The 19,431-nt window shown below is 39.1% G+C and overlaps 1 protein-coding gene across 1 annotated transcript in view; it reads right to left on the bottom strand.

Annotated features, from left to right (window-relative positions):
- Nucleotides 1-19,431, bottom strand: part of dnah6 (dynein, axonemal, heavy chain 6) — a 159,677-nt gene that overhangs the window by 101,751 nt on the left and 38,495 nt on the right. The window contains exons 31-41 of the mRNA XM_061909242.1: nt 18,180-18,341; nt 15,406-15,543; nt 15,148-15,315; nt 14,912-15,060; nt 8,334-8,441; nt 7,105-7,231; nt 6,741-6,953; nt 4,569-4,790; nt 4,356-4,478; nt 771-953; nt 527-670 (exon numbers count right to left, since the gene is read on the bottom strand). Of these exons, the coding sequence (XP_061765226.1) occupies nt 527-670; nt 771-953; nt 4,356-4,478; nt 4,569-4,790; nt 6,741-6,953; nt 7,105-7,231; nt 8,334-8,441; nt 14,912-15,060; nt 15,148-15,315; nt 15,406-15,543; nt 18,180-18,341 (1,737 nt within the window). The remainder of the gene's footprint in view (nt 1-526; nt 671-770; nt 954-4,355; nt 4,479-4,568; nt 4,791-6,740; nt 6,954-7,104; nt 7,232-8,333; nt 8,442-14,911; nt 15,061-15,147; nt 15,316-15,405; nt 15,544-18,179; nt 18,342-19,431) is intronic.

Below are 19,431 nucleotides of genomic sequence, written 5' to 3'. Positions count from 1 at the left end.
AAAAAAACATGATATATTAATGCCTTTTTGAATATCAGGGCCATTTAATGATGACTTGACATTAAATTATTACATATGGCTCCTTTAAGTCGCTAAACACAGAGCTTAGACAAAAGTGCTTGAAGGAAGTCGACTGGACTGCAGACACAAAATGTTGGCAGCTCTGTAATTAAACATGACATCATTGATTGAAATATATGGTAATGGTGGATTATTGGGATATATGACATTCTGCGTTATTAAAAAGAACAACAATGTGTGTTGAATCAAACTGAGAAACCGTGTCACCAACTGTAAAAATATCCAAACTGTGGATTTTGTGAACCGTTCCACTCCTAGCTTCTATTAGATAGATAAATAGATGGATAGATGGATGGATGGATGGATGGATGGATGGATGGATGGATGGATGGATGGATAGATGGATAGATAGATAGATAAATAAATAGTACTTTATTGATTCCTTCAGGAGAGTTCCTTAAGGAAAATTAAAAATTACTATTAGTAACCACGTGTGTGCATGTACCTTAGCATTGTTGTTGTCTTTAAATTGCTCTCTGACAAAGTTGTCAAAATCATCCCAGTGAGTGCTGGGCAGGTTGCCTCCGATCGCCCATACGTAGCAAAATATGAAGGTCTGGCATACTATATCGCTCATGCGCTTGGCATCCTGCAAGACAAAATATGACAATACATAAATCTATGCTTCAAATTGAACTGTCTTATCCATAAAACTATATTTGGATGAACTTTTTTTTTTAAACAAGTACCATATTAAAGTCTGGTCCTGCTTTGCCCAGCAGCAGTGCTTCCAGCAGGCAACAGATGGTGGTGACTTTGCTGATGTCCACCTGGCGAATTGCTTGCATGCAGTATTTCAACACATACTGTAGTCCATCCTCCACATACAGCACAAATAACTCCAGCAAATATGTCTTCACTGCTTCTGGCAGCTTAAGTGTGAGAGAAAACATTCACATAAGAGTATTATTCCACTGAATGACTGCTGTCTACGTCTCCACAAAATTGATAAATTTACGATTGTAGCTGAGATAGGCTCCAGCAGCCCCCACAACCTCGAAAGGGATAAGCGGTAGGAAAATGGATGGATGGATGGATATATGAATATAGGTATGAATGCAGGATAAAATGTTTTTTATGGAAAAAAGTGTACTGCTCATTGATCATTTATTTACTGAATACAAATTTAAAAATGTTAATTATTGTCTATCTGTGTTGGCCCTGCAATGAGGTGGCGACTTGTCCAGGGTGTACCCCGCTTTCCGCCCAAATGCAGCTGAGATAGGCTCCAGCACCCCCCACAAGCCCGAAAGGGACAAGTGGTAAAAAAATGGATGGATGGAAATTAAAGGATCTATTTTACAACTTTTACGGCCGAGAGGGCACACCCTTTCCAAAGTGTAGTAGGCATTAGATCCCGAAAACTACACACTACATAAATCACAGACACATTAACACACTAATTATGTTTGTGGTCAGCTGATGATAGTGATTTATCAAAATTTAGCTATTAATTTTAGCTATTGTTGAATGTATATTCTATCACAACAACAAAATGAACAAAAAAAGGGATAAATGCTTCTCCTGGACTGTTTTTGTGTATTTGCATGCACTCCCTTCGTGTACCTGTGCATGAAAAAACAGTGAGTGATAAACATGAACGGCAGACTAATTCCTCAGGACGGACGAGCAATTTGAATGTAATACATGTATTAATTGTGAAAAAATTTGACCAGGGTTTCCCTCTGAAGGTGAACCTAATTTTGGGGGAATTTTGCCTAATGTAGTTACAGGCGCTTTCATAAAAACATAAAATATTTTCATAAGGATCGTGAACAGTCTGCAAAATTCCAAAACAAAAGTGCAGTTCCCCTTTATTGTAACAGCAAAATCAAAACCGCCAAACATTAGAAAAATTTGGATTTTTTTTTTCTTTTTATGTGAAAACAAATTAAAGGAGTATTGTATTGTAATTGTAATTTTTGTTACATCTGATACCAGATGGACAAAGATAAGACCTTCTGGAGGAAAGCTCTGTGGTCAGATGAAACAAAAATTGAGCTGTTTGGCCACAATACCCAGCAATATGTTTGAAGGAGGAAAGGTGAGGCCTTTAATCTCAGGAACACCACCCTACCGTCATGCATGGTGGTGGTAGTATTATGCTCTGGGCCTGTTTTCTGCCAATGGAACTGGTGCTTTACAGAGAGTAAATGGGACAATGAAAAAGGAGGATTACCTCCAAATTCTTCAGGACAACTTAAAATCATCAGCCCGGAGTTTGGGTCTTGGGTGCAGTTGGGTGTTCCAACACAACGATGACCCCAAACACATGTCAAAAATGGTAAAGAAATGGCTAAATCAAACAAGAAGTAAGGTTTGAAAATGGCCTTCCCAAAGTCCTGACTTAAACATGTGGACAATGCTGAAGAAACAAGTCCAAGTCAGAAAACCAACAAATTTAGCTGAACTGCACCAATTTTGTCAAGAGGAGTGGTCAAAAATTCAACCAGAAGCTTACCAGAAGCTTGTGGATGGCTACCAAAAGCGCCTTATTGCACTGAAACTTGCCAAGGGATATTTAACAAAATATTAACATTGCTGTATGTATACTTTTGACCCAGCAGATTTGTTCACAATTTCAGTAGACCCATAATAAATTCATAAAAGAAAGAAACTTCATAAATGTTTTTTGTGACCAACAAGTATGTGCTCCAATTACTCTATCACAAAAAAATAAGAGTTGTAGAAATTATTGGAAAATCAAGACAGCCATGACATTATATATTCTTTACAAGTGTATGTAAACGTTACACCACGACTGTATGTATACATAACCCTATCATTTGTGCACTAATGACTCGTGATGCACCGAAAATTCAGCCGCCGAAAAAAAGACTTGTGATTCACCGAAAATACAGCCACCGAAAAAAATACTTTTACCACCAGAATAGCACTGCCGAAACCGGATGTTGTGACGACGACGATTGTCTACAGCAGAGGCGATTACACACTGTTTCCATTCTTGTTTCCATTCTTTTTGGATCTTGCAAGCGTATTTCTTAATTTTGCTCGCCGTCGGTATAATATATTGGGTTGGAGACGGAGTCAATAACCAGGCGACGTGACGAAGTTATGTCTCTTTACTGTGGGCTTCAGAAAAGACTCCCTAATGCATGTTCCTTGACTGCACTTAAATGTAGAATATATGTGGAATATATTTACATTCTATTCTATGTACAGTAAATTGCAGTATTGTCCTGTTTAAGAGGGTCACAACATCGCTGAGTCAGGTTCTCATGGAGCTGGAGGGGGCGTGGCCTCCAGCTCCGCTTGAATTTCAGGAGAAAATTTGTCCCCGGAGGTTTTCGGGAGAGGCGCTGAATTTTGGGAGTCTCCCGGAAAATCCGGGAGGGTTGGCAAGTATGCGCTGTAGGTGGCCATGATTGTAAACAATGTTCAGATGTGAGGAGCTCCACAACCCGTGACGTCACGCGCACATCGTCTACTACTTCCGGTACAGGCAAGGCTTTTTTATTAGCGACCAAAAGTTGCGAATTTTGTTGTCGATGTTTTCTACTAAATCTTTTCAGCAAAAATATGACAATATCGCGAAATGATCAAGTATGACACATAGAATGGACCTGCTATCACCGTTTGAATAAGAAAATCTCATTTCAGTAGGCCTTTAAGAATTAATTTGTCACTTGCACCATCACACTCTACAACTCTTTACTTGGAGATAGGAGGGCGGGAGGACTGATATGGACTGCTGCTACAACATCTGTGTATGTTTTAAAGTAGGTTCTTTGTATATATTTTTTCTAGTTATCTTTGACTGTGGGCAGCACGGTGGATGAGGGGTTAGTGTGTCTGCCTTACAACACGAAGTTCCTGGGTTTGATCCTGTACTCGGGATCTTTCTGTGTGGAGTTTGCATGTTCTCCCCTTGACTGCATGGGTTTTGTCCGTGTACTCCGGCTTCCTTCCACCTCCAAACACATGCACCTGGGGATAGGTTGATTGGCAACACTAAATTGGCCCAAGTGTGTGAATGTGAGTGTAAATGTTGTCGGTCTATCTGTGTTGGCCCTGCGATGAGGTGGCGACTTGTCCAGGGTGAACCCCGACTTCCGCCCGAATGCAGCTGATAGGCTCCAGCGATCCCCCGCAACCCCCAAAGGGACAAGCGATAGAAAATGGATGAATGGATCTTTGAATGCGTTTTCCTGTATTTTGATGCTATCTGTTGCTGCACGAATTTGAATTTTCCTGGGGGAACCTTCCCAAGGGATTAATAAATATATATGTATCTATCTATTGCATAGTCCTACTTTGGACTCGAGACCGCTGATCCACGTCTGCACATATGGCATCCACTTGAGTTCATCAGGGTCGATGAAGACCATCCCACAGCGACTGACTGTGGCTGGTGATGCCACCGCCAAATCCTGAACCTAAAAAAAGAATTGTATTTTATGTTAGCTAATGCTATCTAAAGCTAATGAATAATAAGACAAACATTTGATGTGTGCTTCTGCTCCAACCTCAAACACCATGTGTATGGATGGAGAAAGTTTGATCCTCTCACTGTTTGCCAGACACAGCATCTTGTTGTCATCCAGCACGGTGTTCATGTTCTCAATCCACAGGGCATCGACTGGCCCGTCACAGATTACCCACTTGTGGTCATCGGTGGTGTCGTCCACTGCATCACGAACACTTAGCGCCATCAATCCATCACGCCATTCCAGCGTCAGATTGTTGACCTGGTATAGAGAATTTGAACATAAAAAATGACAATGGTACCTTGGTTTTCATTAGTAATTCCTTCTAAAAGGACACAAATTGAATCCTAGGTAAAGTCACTTAGATGTTTTACTTTGTTAAAAGTTATTTCTTACATGAAATTAAGTTTCTCACTTTCTTCATTAAAGTGCTCGCTACTTTCTTTGGGCCAGTGTTGACATGACATGGTTTACGCTTTTTGTTATTTTCCATTAGTTCTGGTTCTGTGCTTTTATTTTGTGTTCATATTTCAGTTACCCATTTTGTGTTGAATGCTTCCCTTGACTCTTGTCTGTGGGAGCTGCAAAGTGCAGCTGTTAGTAAGTAACGATTAGTTGATGTTGTTGAGAAAAAAATTACAAAAAAACATTACTTTGTTCATAGGAAGCAGAGATGTCATTGCTCGTGTTTTCCCAGGGGCAAATGAACACGCACAAATATATAGCTCGGTTGGTAGAGTGGCCGTGCCAGCAACTTGAGGGTTGCAGGTTCGATTCCCGCTTCCGCCATCCTAGTCACTGCCGTTGTGTCCTTGGGCAAGACACTTTACCCACATGCTCCCAGTGCCACCCACACTGGTTTAAATGTAACTTAGATATTGGGTTTCACTATGTAAAGCGCTTTGAGTCACTAGAGAAAAGCGCTATATAAATATAATTCACAAATCAGGGTGATCGGCAAACAATTGTAAAAAAAAATGGTAGCAGCAACTTCAACATCACCACCAGGAGCAAAAACATGGAAAATATGGAAACACTTCATCTTAAATAAATGAATAAATAAATGGGTTGTACTTGTATAGCGCTTTTCTACCTTCAAGGTACTCAAAGCGCTTTGACACTACTTCCACATTTACCCATTCACACACACATTCACACACTGATGGAGGGAGCTGCCATGCAAGGCGCCAACCAGCACCCATCAGGAGCAAGGGTGAAGTGTCTTGCTCAGGACACAACGGACGTGACGAGGTTGGTACTAGGTGGGATTTGAACCAGGGACCCTCGGGTTGCGCACGGCAACCCTCCCACTGCGCCACGCCGTCCCGTCTTAAACACCTCAAAAACAAAGACAATAATAATATTGCAAAGCGGAAGTTACTTTTCATGGCAGTATGTCCATGATGATGATATCCACCCGGTAAGACAGTTAGCTTGTTAGCCAGGTAGCTATAGCTCTAATTTTTGCCAAAGTCTGCCAGCTGAACTATGTTTAGATACTATGTGCAGGGTTCTAGAATCATTGTGTGGATGGGAATTATTTTAATGGCATATTTGATTTTGAAATGATATTCTTATTGTTCATATTATTATTTCTGCAGTCCAATCAAATGTACAATCAATGATTTTTTACAGTTTGCTTTTAAATGGACAAAAAAACAATAATTAATGCCTAAAATATAATCTACATTTAAAAGCAGGCTAAATTAGAGCCACAGAATATTTATACACTGTGATTAGTCAACTAATCGCTAAGATAATCGATGACTAGTCGACGATCAAAATAGTAGTTAGTTGCAGCCCGAGCAATTAGTAATCACTAATCAGGAGGGTTCTGAAGCAAAGCCATGATTCCACCAATCCAAGTGTAACCTGCATTTGTTAGATACATGGTGTTGTATCCCATGCTGCTCTTTTCACCTTTCCTTGGGCCTCATTTATAAAAGTGTGCATGTATTCCAACATAAAATATTTCCTAAGCACAAACCTCAGCATGATGTGCACAATTTTGTACACACTCTTCTGAACATAAATCACACCAGAATAAAATCACAAGTTGAGTCATTGTTATTGAAAAAACTAAGCCTCAAAATATTGAAACGTTTGCGTTATTCTTTTGAGAAGGCTCCAAAATTTTAAGCTGCAGTAGTAACAAAAAAACCCCCAGCAAAACCCTAGAGGAACTGATTTGTAGATTTATTTTCAACCTACCTCTCCATAGAGTTCTCCCATTGTGACAGACTTGGGGTTGAGAATGTAAGTCCTGACAGGCTGATAGAAGGGGTTGCTGTCCCTGTACTCGGAATTATAAAGAGTGTTCAGGGTGTCTGCCAACACGTTGTAAACAGAAGACTTTCCTCCACCAGTCGGCCCGACCAACATGACACCATGTCGCACGATCATGGTCTCGTACAGTTGGATGACCTGGTGATCAATGTGGACATTTTTGTTACCTTCCACCTTCAAATTGATTGGTTTGGGCCGAAAATACACGATACACACTGATCAAAAACATTGTTTGGAATGTTTAATGTTTTACCAATAAGTACTGTAAATGTATAAAAGTTATTTGCACCTTATTGATCATGGTGGCCAGGGGCTGCAGGTTTCTCTTCACTATACAGTCGACAATTGTTGAATGCAATATACCATAGTCATGCTCAGGGATGATCACACCGGGGAACAGGTCAGACAGGATGCCACTGGAGGATTTGCAAACAATGCAGATTAATCAGTTCCTTCTACAAGCGCAACAGGACCCTGGTGGTCAAAGTCAGCAGCAAGTCCAGCATGATCACGATGAACTTTAACTTTCACTAAGACGGTACTTTGTCACCGATAATTTTTTACACATAATTTTCTCAGTGCGATGCAGGCATTGGGGGTATCCTGTCTTTCATATCTGGTATTTGCAGATGATGTGGTCCTGATGTCCAGCATTTAGGGGGCAGTTTGCAGCTGAGTGTAGGTTATATGAGGTCAGTTTCATTTGTTTTCAAATTCCTCTTAAAAATTCTTAATGCACTTTTTTTTTAACCTATAACACTTATTTGGCGTGTGTGTGGATTTTGTGTGATAAATTAAATGTAATAAAATGCCCATTGATTTAAAAAAAAGAAAGAATATATATTTTTTATTTTTTAGTATTATTACTAGAACATAAGCGAGCATTAGAAACTGTGAAGTTATCAGGATTATGTTATGTTATGCTGCAATCCCTGACGTTAGTGATGCTGTCCACAAGAACACAAGCAGATGAGGCGTGCTGCCTGCAGGTGTATGTATTGTCCTGGCTAGCATTAGCTTTGTGGTTTGTTCCCAAACTTAGTCTGTGTTTCAAGTCGCCGTTTGAACATTGTTTACTCCGGAAAGGGGGAGATTGAGTTTTTCGGAAGGCTAGCGCAGCCTCTGCTGTGATATGTTTGCTATACTTGACTGTCATAGTGAAAAGAGAGATTATTTTTAAAGGCTAAGCTCTTGATTTACTGGCTGATATTACGCTATTGTGAGGGGAGGAGGCCCTGGGGTACAAACAGGACACAGTGGAGGGAATAAGTCTCGCAGCTTGCCGAGAAATGCGACCCAGAAGAGGTGGCCAAAGACCAGAAAGTCTAGGGCATCTCTTTTGAGACATTTGCAAAAAGGATTTAGACCTTGTTAAGTGAACGGAAGTAAAAGGATGGATGGATGATTGATAGATGTACTATATTTACATGTTTATACTGTATATATTCCACCAGTAGAAGTGTTTGAATAAGAAATTCACATGTATAATGCATGGAATCTTTTAAATGCCATATATACCCAAACAGTTCTGCATCATCTGTGAGGAACTTTGGCAAGTTGGAATCCCGCAAAGCTCTGATAAGAACCACATCCTCAATCAGGTGAGGATTTTCTCTCTTGAGTGACCTGAAATGGAATCATATGATAAATACATGATGGTCTTAAACATTATTGCACACTGATAACATGAAAACTTTTTAACATCTTCTCAATGACTGGCATCAGTATCACTGTTAATATCATGCTGTCACATGACTGCAGTTACTTTTCTTTTTACTTGTACAACCCCTTTTTGATATAATTTATTTTTCGACAAAATACTGTCTTTGTCTTTGTTATCATATGGCCAAACATTGATTGTAAAACAATTTTAGTTTGCAGGCATATCCTTATTTCTATAAGTGCTTGCATGTAAAATGGGTGCTATAATCTCTGATATATACAGTACTGGAGCATGTTTACCTGTACAAAGCTAGACAACCAGTTAATTTGAATCAGTGTTCTTTAAGCATAAGGCCTGTATCCATTGTTGGGCTGCAAGCGCCCACGAAAGGGCCGCCAAAAAATATCTGTTTCTCAGCTCTGGTACATATGGGCTGCAGCGGTATTTAGTTGTAAAACACTTTTCCACCACTTGTGCCGGTAATGACAATATCAAAGAAGTAGAAAAAGTCTGGAGTTTAAGTCTTAGAGAAGTTTCTTAAGAGCAAAAATACAACTAAAGTGCTAAAGCTGTGTATATTCAGTTGCACTTAAATGTTATTGCCAATTTATTCCATAAACATATTCATCATGATTATTATTAATTTAGTTAGATTTGCTTTATTTTAGTGCTATGTAATTGTATGTAAATATTTTTTTCATAATTTGTTATGAGTTCCTTCTTATGCACTATATTTGATCAGTATCTAGTTTTGTAATCAGCCTGACCTAAGCCTTAAGATGAATCTTTGTGATTAACACATGGTTTAAAATCATTTGACAAAGTGTGTCCTGTTAAACTGTAAGTACGTGAGATATAATTATTGAATATATTTAAATTCAAGAGTAAGATGACTAATTCAGTGTTAATATTTGAGAGGGTCCCAGGCCCAATATAGTGGAAAAGTTGGGTCCCGAGGTCAAAAAAGTTAAGAACTCCAGATCTAAATGTCCTCCAAAAAACACAAGAACTGTGTGTTTTGGTTATTTGGTTACTTCTTGTTTTTAGTCAAGTCATTTAGAAAAGGTAAACATGGAAGGCTATAGGCTCCTAGGAACGAGCAGCTACACAACAACTAAGCATATAGTAGCATACAAACTGGACATATAAGTGTCCTTAATTCAGCGTTTCTCAAAGTGTGGGGCGCGCCCCACTGGTGGGGAATAGAGACATGACAGGTGGGGCGCGAGGAACGGGAGGGAATTTCACATAAAATATATTTTTTTTATTATATTCTTAGATTTTTTTTTACAACCCTATTTTCTATACAAACTGTAAATCACTTTGTGATTCTGTCTGTGTATATACATTTATGTAAATTACTTATTTTTCCTGTGGGCTTTAAATTTCTAGGTAGGAGCGAAAGTTTGACAGACGCAACAGTAACCAATGGGGGCGGGGCTAAGCGGAACAAACTTTTGCGTGGATGGGTAGCAGGCTAATGTGTGGACCACAATTACACAAAATGGATGAATTGGCTGCATATAGAGTTGCATACAGAATTGCTCAATGCAAAAAAGCACACACGATTGCTGAGCAGGTGATACTCCCCGCTGCAATAGACATGGTGTCAGTCATGCTTGACGAGACAAGCGCAGCAAAATTAAAAGCTGTCCCGCTGTCAAACGACACAGTTGCAAGACGTATATGCGACATTGCAAGTGATCTTGAGGAACAACTCGTAGACAAATTAAAATAATGTTGTTTTGCTTTACAAGTGGACGAAGCTACTGACAACATACGTCCGCTTTGTGAATGGCGAGTCACTGTGCGAGGATTTGCTGTTTTGCAAATACATAAAAAAATAGAGCCAGTGCTGATGAGCTGTTAAAGATAATGGACAGTTTCCTCGAGCAACACAACCTTAAATGGGAAAACTGTGTGGGCTTTTGCTCTGATGGCGCACAGACCATGGCAGGGTCAAGAAACGGGCTGCAGGCTCCAATAAAGAGGGTTGCGCCAAATGCGCATTGGACACACTGCGTCATTCACTGGGAAGCACTCGCGTCAAGGCAGCTCAGCCTCGAACTCAATGAAGTTTTAACAGATGTTGTGAGCGCGGTACATTTTTATCAAAACACGAAAAAGTGGCACTTTTAGTTTATTTATTATTGAACTTGATGCAAGTTATTTGATTTATTATTGAACTTGATGCAAGTTATTTGATTTATTATTGAACTTGATGCAAGTTATAACACTTTTATTTGATTTATTATTGAAGTTGATGCAAGTTATAGCACTTTCGTTTTATTTATTATTGAACTTGATGCAAGTTATTTTATTTATTATTGAACTTAATGCAAGTTGTACCACAGCTGCACAGTTATTTTATTTATTGAACTTGATGTTATTTTATGTTATTGAGTTTGAATGTATACAACTTGATGTTACTTGATGTTCAATAAATTTGTAAATGTTAAGCTTGGCATTAGCGATGGGGACAGGTGGGGCTTGAAAACTCCCCCTCGTCCAAAGTGGGGGATGACAAAAAAAGTTTGAGAACCACTGCCTTAATTGAACAGTATTGCAGTCTAAAATAGTACATTCGTCAATAAAACAAGTATCACAAAATTATAGTTGCATATTGCTTACACATACAAAGTCTCCAAAGCAAAAGCATATTAGGTGTCCAGTAACAAAAACGCTTCATTCAACTTACAGCGTCATTAGCTTATCTTCATGAATTAATGTGACCACTAGGTTTCACCAAAAGACATGTAGCCAAACCACTTTAAATGACGACATAAATCCATTCTAGACAGTTCAAATAGGTCAGTGTTTTTTTTATATTTTTTATATTGTTCTCTGTTTGACTAATTTCACTTGAGCAAAACATTTCTAACATTCCACACTACAAAATAATAAAAGTCATAATAACACACATTGTATTGGAACACCCCTTCTTGTTGTGCTATTTCCTTCTGACCTTTTTTGATCAGATTGGTAAAAAAAATCTGAGATACAACTCGTTATGAACACAATTGTAAAGAATTAGTCAGCACAGACATAGATGTATTGTGATAAAGATTAATGTTGGCCATGCTGATTTGAAAACAGAGTAAAAAAGATTACACAGTCATTAAAGTGGGGAATAAGGAATATCGAGAAACCGACAGACAAAAAGGAGAGTGAATACGGAACCAACAAGGGAAAGACATATATCACATGTCAATTTCTGGAGTTATAAGCCAATAACCAAGAGCCTCGGGGCATCTAGTATGCATGTTGTACATCTACTTAAGCACTCGCGCAGAGCAAACAACTGCTGCTCCTGTTTTTCTGATCAAAAGTTGTTAACTTTATTTCTTCCTTTCACTGCTTAACGGTGTTCAACTGTAATCTGTAGACTAAATTCTCACGTATGGAATTGTCAATTGTCTGCAAAAGATGAATGGAGGCGACTAGATCACTCTTCTTTAATTAGGAAGTTTTAACCCAAAAGTATGCTTCACTTCCAAATTTTAGGTGTGGAGGTTCTCTATTTGTGTTTCCGATGGGTGTGTCCACTGGGAGTGGTCATAATCGTGTTGTCGGGTTGCCTGACTAAACTCGGGGCGGCATGGCTCGGTTGGTAAAGCCGCCGTGCCAGTAACTTGAGGGTTCCAGGTTTGATCCCCGCTTCCGCCATTCTATTCACTGCCGTTGTGTCCTTGGGCAAGATACTTTATCCACAAGCTCGCATTGTTTTAAATGTAACTTAGATAATGGGTTTCACTATGTAAAGGGTTTTGAGTAACTAAAGAAAAACGCTTTATAAATAATATTAGGGCTGCGGATATTTGGGTGTCCCACGATTCGATTCAATATCGATTCTTGGGGTCACGATTCGATTCAATATAGATATTTTCGATTCAATTCGATTCGATTCTCGATTCAAAAACGATATTTTTCCGATTCAAAACGATTCTGGAATCATTCAATACATAGGGATTTCAGCAGGATCTACCCCAGTCTGTTGACATGCTAGCAGAGTAGTAATTTAAAAAAAAAAGCTTTTATAATTGTAAAGGACAATGTTTTATCAACAGATTGCAATAATGTAAATTTGTTTTAACTATGAAACGAACCAAAAATGTGACTTATGTTATCTATGTGAAAATATTGGACACAGTGTGTTGTCAAGCTTATGAGATGTAAGCCACTGTGACACTATTGTTCTCTTTTTAATTTTTTATAAATGTCTAATGATAATGTCAATGAGGGATTTTTAATCACTGCTATGCTCATATTATAACTAATATTGATACTGTTGTGGAAAATATTAATTTTTGTTTCACTACTTTTGGTTTGTTCTGTGTCGTGTTTGTGTCTTCTCTCAATTGCTCTGTTTATTGCAGTTCTGATTGTTGCTGAGTCAGCTTTGGTTTTGGAGTTGGATTGCATTGTTATGGTATTGCTTTATATTTTTTTGTCGGATTGATAAAAAAAAAATCTATTTTAAAAAAAATGAGAATCGATTCTGAATCGCACAACGTGAGGATCGAGATTCGTATTCGAATCGATTTTTTCCCACACCCCTAATAAAAATAATTCACTTCATTTCACACTTTATTAAGGCGTCTAAACAGAGGAAGAGGTTTGCAGTCTATTTTCTGCTTACAACAATACACGAGCATCTCTCCCCCCAAAAATGTGTTTCATGCTACGGAAAGTGTAGCCACTGAGGAAATGTTCCATCAGGCAGGCAAGACACATATTGGTATACAGGACAGTTGTTCACCAGGCCCAATGTGACCACCCCCAGGGGACACACCAACCAGAGACATACAATATATAGTCAAATGACCGGGGGTTCTGAGTTCACACAACAAACACAATTTTTTAAATATTTGTCATTTACATGTATCATACATACTCTGCATGTACTGAACAAAACTAGAAATGCAACTTGTGTTTTTGCTCCCATTTTTCATGAGTTGAAATGTACAACTTTTACTCTATACAGAAAATACCTATTCCTCTCAAATATTGTTCACAAATCTGTCTAAATCTGCTTCTTTGCCAAGATAATCCATCCCAACTCAGAGGTGTGGCACATCAAGATGCTGATTAAACAGCATGATTATTGCACAGGTGTGCCTTAGGCTGCCCACGACAAAAGGCCATTCTAAAATATGAAGTTTTGCTGTATTGGGGTCTGGGAGGTATATGGTGTGACCACCATTTGCCTCACTCAGTGCCACAAATCTCCTTTACATAGAGTTGATTAGGTTGTTGATCGTTGCCTGTGAAATGTTGGTCCACTCTTCAATGGCTGTGCAAAATTGCTGGATATTGGTAGGAACTGAAACACACTGTCATATATGCCGATCCAAAGCATCCCAAACATGCAAAATGGGTGACATGTCTGGTGAGACATGTCAGCTTCCAGGAATTGTGTACAGATCCCTGCAACATGGGGCTGTGCATTGTCATGCTGCAACATGATGTGATGGTCTCAGGTGAAAGGCACAACAATGGGCCTCAGGATCTCGTCACGGTATTTATGTGCAATCAAATTACCATCAATAAAATGCAATTGTGTTGGTTGTCCATAACATAAGTCTGCCCGTACAATAACCCCACCACAACTTGCTGTCTGCCATCTGTCCTGAACAGTGAAAACCGGGATTCATCCGTTAAGAGAACACCTCTCCAACATGCCAGACACCATCGAATGTAAGCATTTGTTTATGACGACGAACTGCAGTCAGGTTGACACTCCGATGAGAACGACCACCATGCAGATGAGCTTCCCTGAGACGGTTTCTCACGGTTTGTGCAGAATTTCTTTAGATATGCAAAACCAATTGCTGCTGCAGCTGTCCAGGTAGCTGGTATCAGACGATCATTGAGGTGCACCTGCTGGATGCGGAGGTCATGGTCTGATGTGGTTACACATGGTTTGCGGTTATGAGGCCGGGTGGACGTACTGCCAAATTCTCTGAAACGCCTTTGGAGATGGCTTATGATAGAGACATGAACAATCAATTCACGGTCAACAGCTCTGGTGGACATTCCTGCAGTCTAATGCCAACTCCACGCTCCCTCAAAACTTACAATATCTGTGGCAAGGGGCTGTGACAAAACTGCACATTTCAAAGTGGCCTTTTCGTGTGGGCAGCCTAAAGCACACCTGTGCAATAATCGTGCTTTTTAATCAGCATCTTGATATAACACAACTGTGAGGTAGGATGGATTATCTTGGCAAATAAGAAATGCTCCCGAACAAAGATTTAGACAGATTTGGGAACACTATATGAGAGTGAAAGGTCTTTTTTGTATACAGTAAACGTTTTATATCTTTGGAGTTCAACTCATGAAAAATGGGAGCAAAAACAAAAGTGTTGCATTTAAATGTTTGTTCTGTATATGTTTTCATGCAAAATAATAATAAACTGTGTGATTCTCTTACCCTGCCATGACCAGCACAGACTTGACGGCTCTCATTCCAAAGTCATAGTGGTCCTGTTGGGACAGCTGCTCAGAACACAACTTGTACATTTGTGTCATCTTCCTGGCTAAAACTTTACTGGACTCGAATCCCTCAGAGTATAAAATCACCTGTGCAAAAAATGAGTGCAGTTACAAAGTCATTTCAACAAAGCTGAATTTGTGAAGAAAGTCAGCATTCAGTTATGTCGGTCATACCTCTGCAATGAGCGCATAGTTTGGCACCATCATGGTTAAGGGTCGAAAGAGAGATTTCAGGTTATCAGGTAGCTCTGATCTTCCAGCATAGCCTGGGTTCATGGTAATAAAAGCAGCACAGGTCATCACCAGCTTGATCTCTCGGCCTTCAAATCGAAACTTAGTCATCTAAAAAGCAAGATTCCACTTGTTTGTGATCGACTTTAAGGATGATTACAATGTTGAAACAGAAACAAAATAGTATTTTTCCTATCAAACCTTTGCAGCTTTGGCATTTCGTATGGTAATGAGCTGCTGTGCAATGACTGACAACACCTCGATGTCGATTCGGTTAAACTCATCAAAACAGCACCAGGCACCAGACTGAGCGAGTCCACTGAAGAAACGTCCCATCATCTAATGGAAATAAATACTTTTAAAACAATAATAAATACAATTGGTTTTAGAATTGTTGACTGTTTGACGATTCAATTCGGAGGAGTCTGGTTTGACTATCAACCTCGCATTGAACCCCCAAGGGAGGCGAGTTGTGTAGCCGAGACTCTTCCCGTGTGGGTTGGGAGAATGTCTTGAGATGTGGGACACAATAAATGTAAAAACACATGGCTGCGAGACCAAAGCCCCCACATTACACGCACACCTCAAGCAGATCAAAGGAAGTCATTGGCTCTGGTGGGACTCGCCAGAAATTGGACCCTCGCGTCACATTTCGACCAGTACGCTTGAGGAGGTTCACCTATGGAAACCCTGTTACGACATTTACTTGCTCTCGAGCAGAGGTGTCAAAAGTGTGGCAGGTGGACCATTAGCGGCCCACAGATCTTTTTTTATTGGTCCATTACACATTCTACAGACAAAATAAACACGTCCCATGTTAGAATATTCACAAAAAAGAAAGAAAAAATGAAAACCAGCTGTGACTATGAAGTTAAGTACAGGGCCAGAAAATATGGTTGTGCAGGTCCACGAGTTTGAGATCCCTGGTATATGGTCTTTGATGTACTGTGTACTGTCTGTGTGTACTGTCAAGATAAACATGTGTACAAATTTCTTGCAAAATAAATGGGTTGTACTTGTATAGCGCTTTTCTACGTTCAAGGTACTCAAAGCGCTTTGACACTACTTCCACATTTACCCATTCACACAACTTATTACGTTAAAAAAATGTTTTAGTGGTCAGAATAATAATTATATTAGTATTTGTTCAGATAGTTTAGCATATATTGATCGGTCTACATTGTATTGTCTTTAGCATTTTTAATGGAAAAAATGTATTAAAGTGGTCCCAACATTGTTCAAAATGTAGGCATGCGACTCTTGTTGCAAAAAGTTTGGACATCTTTAGATGGTCAAGTTTCATTGCCTTTTCTGCGCTCTGCTAGAGCCGAAGCCAAAGGATCTCACTAAAACTAAACTATCTTATCCATGCTATGTTAATTTTGTTTCAAGGTTTTGAGATTTAAAAAGTTGCAAAAGTGAGGATCATTGTTAGCTGTACATTTCCAATCATACATGAAGCATACATGCCAGCATTTAGAACAAAATGTTTTGTCAATATTTGACTGATCGTCGACTGGTAAAAAAAAATTAGATTCCGCTGTGAAAACTAAAGACAGCTCGAAAATTAACCTGTAATAAGAGTAACAAATAAGCGGCAGAGACAAATATTATTAGGAGTACACATTGGTTATATATGAGCTGCATGGACAATTGCCCAGGGCGATATTCTGGCCGGGGCACTGATAAAATGAGGGGAAATAATTTCATATTTTTTTTACTAAGTGCCATTGAAGCTACAGCGGCCACTGGCAGTGGGCTACAAATAACTGTATATTGGTATTTTGAAATGAGTTTGAAAATTATTTGTAAATAAAACTGCATCCATTTCAATGCATACATTTATGTTGTCCTGTACATTGATAAAAGGGCAACACAAAGTCTCACAATGGTTTTAGACTCTTACATTTAATTGTTGTACACATGCTGTCCAGCTCACAACTGCACTGTGGTGTAATGGTGTATTTAGTCGTGATTTTGGTCATTTTGAAACAGTTGGTGCTTAAAGGGAACTTATTATGCAAAACCTACTTTTCTTACCTGTTGGTACCTGTTTTTGTGTATTTTGAATGCATAGAAGGCCACAAAAATCCAACAATGGAGGCATGGTGGAAATATTTCATAAACAGTATTGCCTCTGTCCAAACTTGCACCAAACGAGCCATTTGGAATTTGGGATTTTCGTGACATATTTTGCCTTAGTTAAAGTACATCAACAAATAGCTCCATATATGGTAAATGTTTACCCGAAGACCTTTGCGCGATTCCGCCATTTTGATTAAGTTGTAGTCCAAAGTTGTAGTCAATAAGTTCCTTCTTTTTCTCTATCCTCTTGTTGTGGGGCAGACTAACTTGTACATGCACATGCATGCTATTTGTAATAATAAAAAATAGCATAGAGTTCTAACTTATACCTGTCAGTACACTTAATATGGAAGAGCTAAAAACCACAACATGGCTGACAGAGTGGAGATGCAGTCAAGGGGGCTTGGCCTAGAGGAGGGCTTTGGCACGTAAATATGACCGCCTACAAAATGCTGCATCCTGAAGACAGCCAGAAAGTGGCATGAAGATGGTCTATAATACAAAATCTATGCAAAATGTTAACTAACGCACCACCATAACACGTTAGGACCACTAGGAAGTGTTTTAAATGTAGAAAAAAATCTATCTAGTACTTTGTTAACACAATCCAAGTCACCTCAATTCCTAAAAACTATGCTGACTAGTATTCAACATTTGTTTAAACGTATATTATGTGCATTTCTGAACACAGCCCTAATCATACTAAAAATAAGAGTGTGGACATCATTTTGTGATTAGCATTGTTTTCCTGAGTAATTAATGATCACCATTTGTTTTTACTAATATATAGTGTGTGTATTTTTTTGCGACCATTTTGTGAGTAGAGAAGGTATCATTTTGTCATCAACACACTTTTTAAGAAGAGACTGTACTAATCATCATCAACTTACCTTGTAGTCAAGTCCATCGGAACAGTTGAAGACTACACACTGAATGGCCAAGGCTTTGGCCAAATCCTTGGTGGTCTCTGTTTTGCCCGTCCCTGCGGGGCCAGCAGGAGCCCCTCCCAAATCCAACTGAAGGGCCCCCATTAGACATAAGTAGCAACGGTCCTGCATGTCAGCACACAGAAGAGGCGTTTAGATAGATAGATAGTACTTTATTGATTCCTTCAGGAAAAAAATAAAATTAAATTAAAAAAAAAAAAAAAAACGTACGTTACACACAACAAACAAGTGGGTAAATGCAGGCTTACAATAAGATGACAATTTATGGTTGATTGTAACTAGAAGTAAGTAGAGCATCAAAGTGCAAAAGAAAAAACAGCCGCAAAGGTTGGGAGTTTTTTGGGGTCTTTTCAATGAGTGAGGGACAGCGGGAGGGTCATGCAAATCAGTGCAGTAATGTAGTCCCTGTTTTGGACCGAGCTCAGTCACAAGGTAAAAGTAATTTCCTAAACTGACCTATTGTCACAAGCATTGGGTAGCGAAAAAAATTTCATAGACACGAGCGGCTGAAATAAATTTCCTCCAAAGTATTGGTCTTGAGAAGCAGGAGAATATTGCAATGGGCTTGAAGAATGAATTGTGCATCCCGAATTGATTTTCTGTTGTACTCAATGAAAAAGTATATAGATTAAGTCAACAAAACATGGATTCTTTGATTGGACCTTTAGTTCCACGTAATAGTATGCGAGCAAAAATGCAGTATGCAGTAGTTATGTGTACGATAAATGAGACAGAATACAAAAACCTGGGCAAAAATTTTGCAAAACCTTCAGTCAAAAATCTAATCCAGCGAAAGCGAAGTGTCGAAATGTTGTTAATAGTCTAGTTAGGTTGTCGGCAAAGCGCAGCTGCATGGCCAAACACTATAAGCATGAGGACGGAAATGAAAGTGGAGGAGTAGCCAATGTGTATGCGAGTGTGAGTGTGTGTGTGTGTGTGTGTGTGTGTGTGTGTGTGTGTGTGTGTATGTGTGCGTGTGTGTGTGTGTGTGTGTGTGTGTGTGTGTGTGTGTGTGTGCGGTGAGACACGTTGGCTACTTTTGCATAAAGTAAGCTAACAACATGAATACATCCCAAAAAACAACAAATATTAGAAGAAAGTAGTGTTGAATTCTGGATGGACATATTAATTTGCTTAAAAATGACCTCCAATGTTTTTCCACGTTATGCATGTTACAATGTTGGATACTCATGTT

Source organism: Nerophis ophidion, linkage group LG01 (genome assembly GCF_033978795.1).
Source record: "Nerophis ophidion isolate RoL-2023_Sa linkage group LG01, RoL_Noph_v1.0, whole genome shotgun sequence".
Classification (NCBI taxonomy): Eukaryota; Metazoa; Chordata; class Actinopteri; order Syngnathiformes; family Syngnathidae; genus Nerophis; species Nerophis ophidion.
Note: the sequence above shows the minus strand (reverse complement) of the source record. Positions and strands in the feature narration are given on the sequence as shown.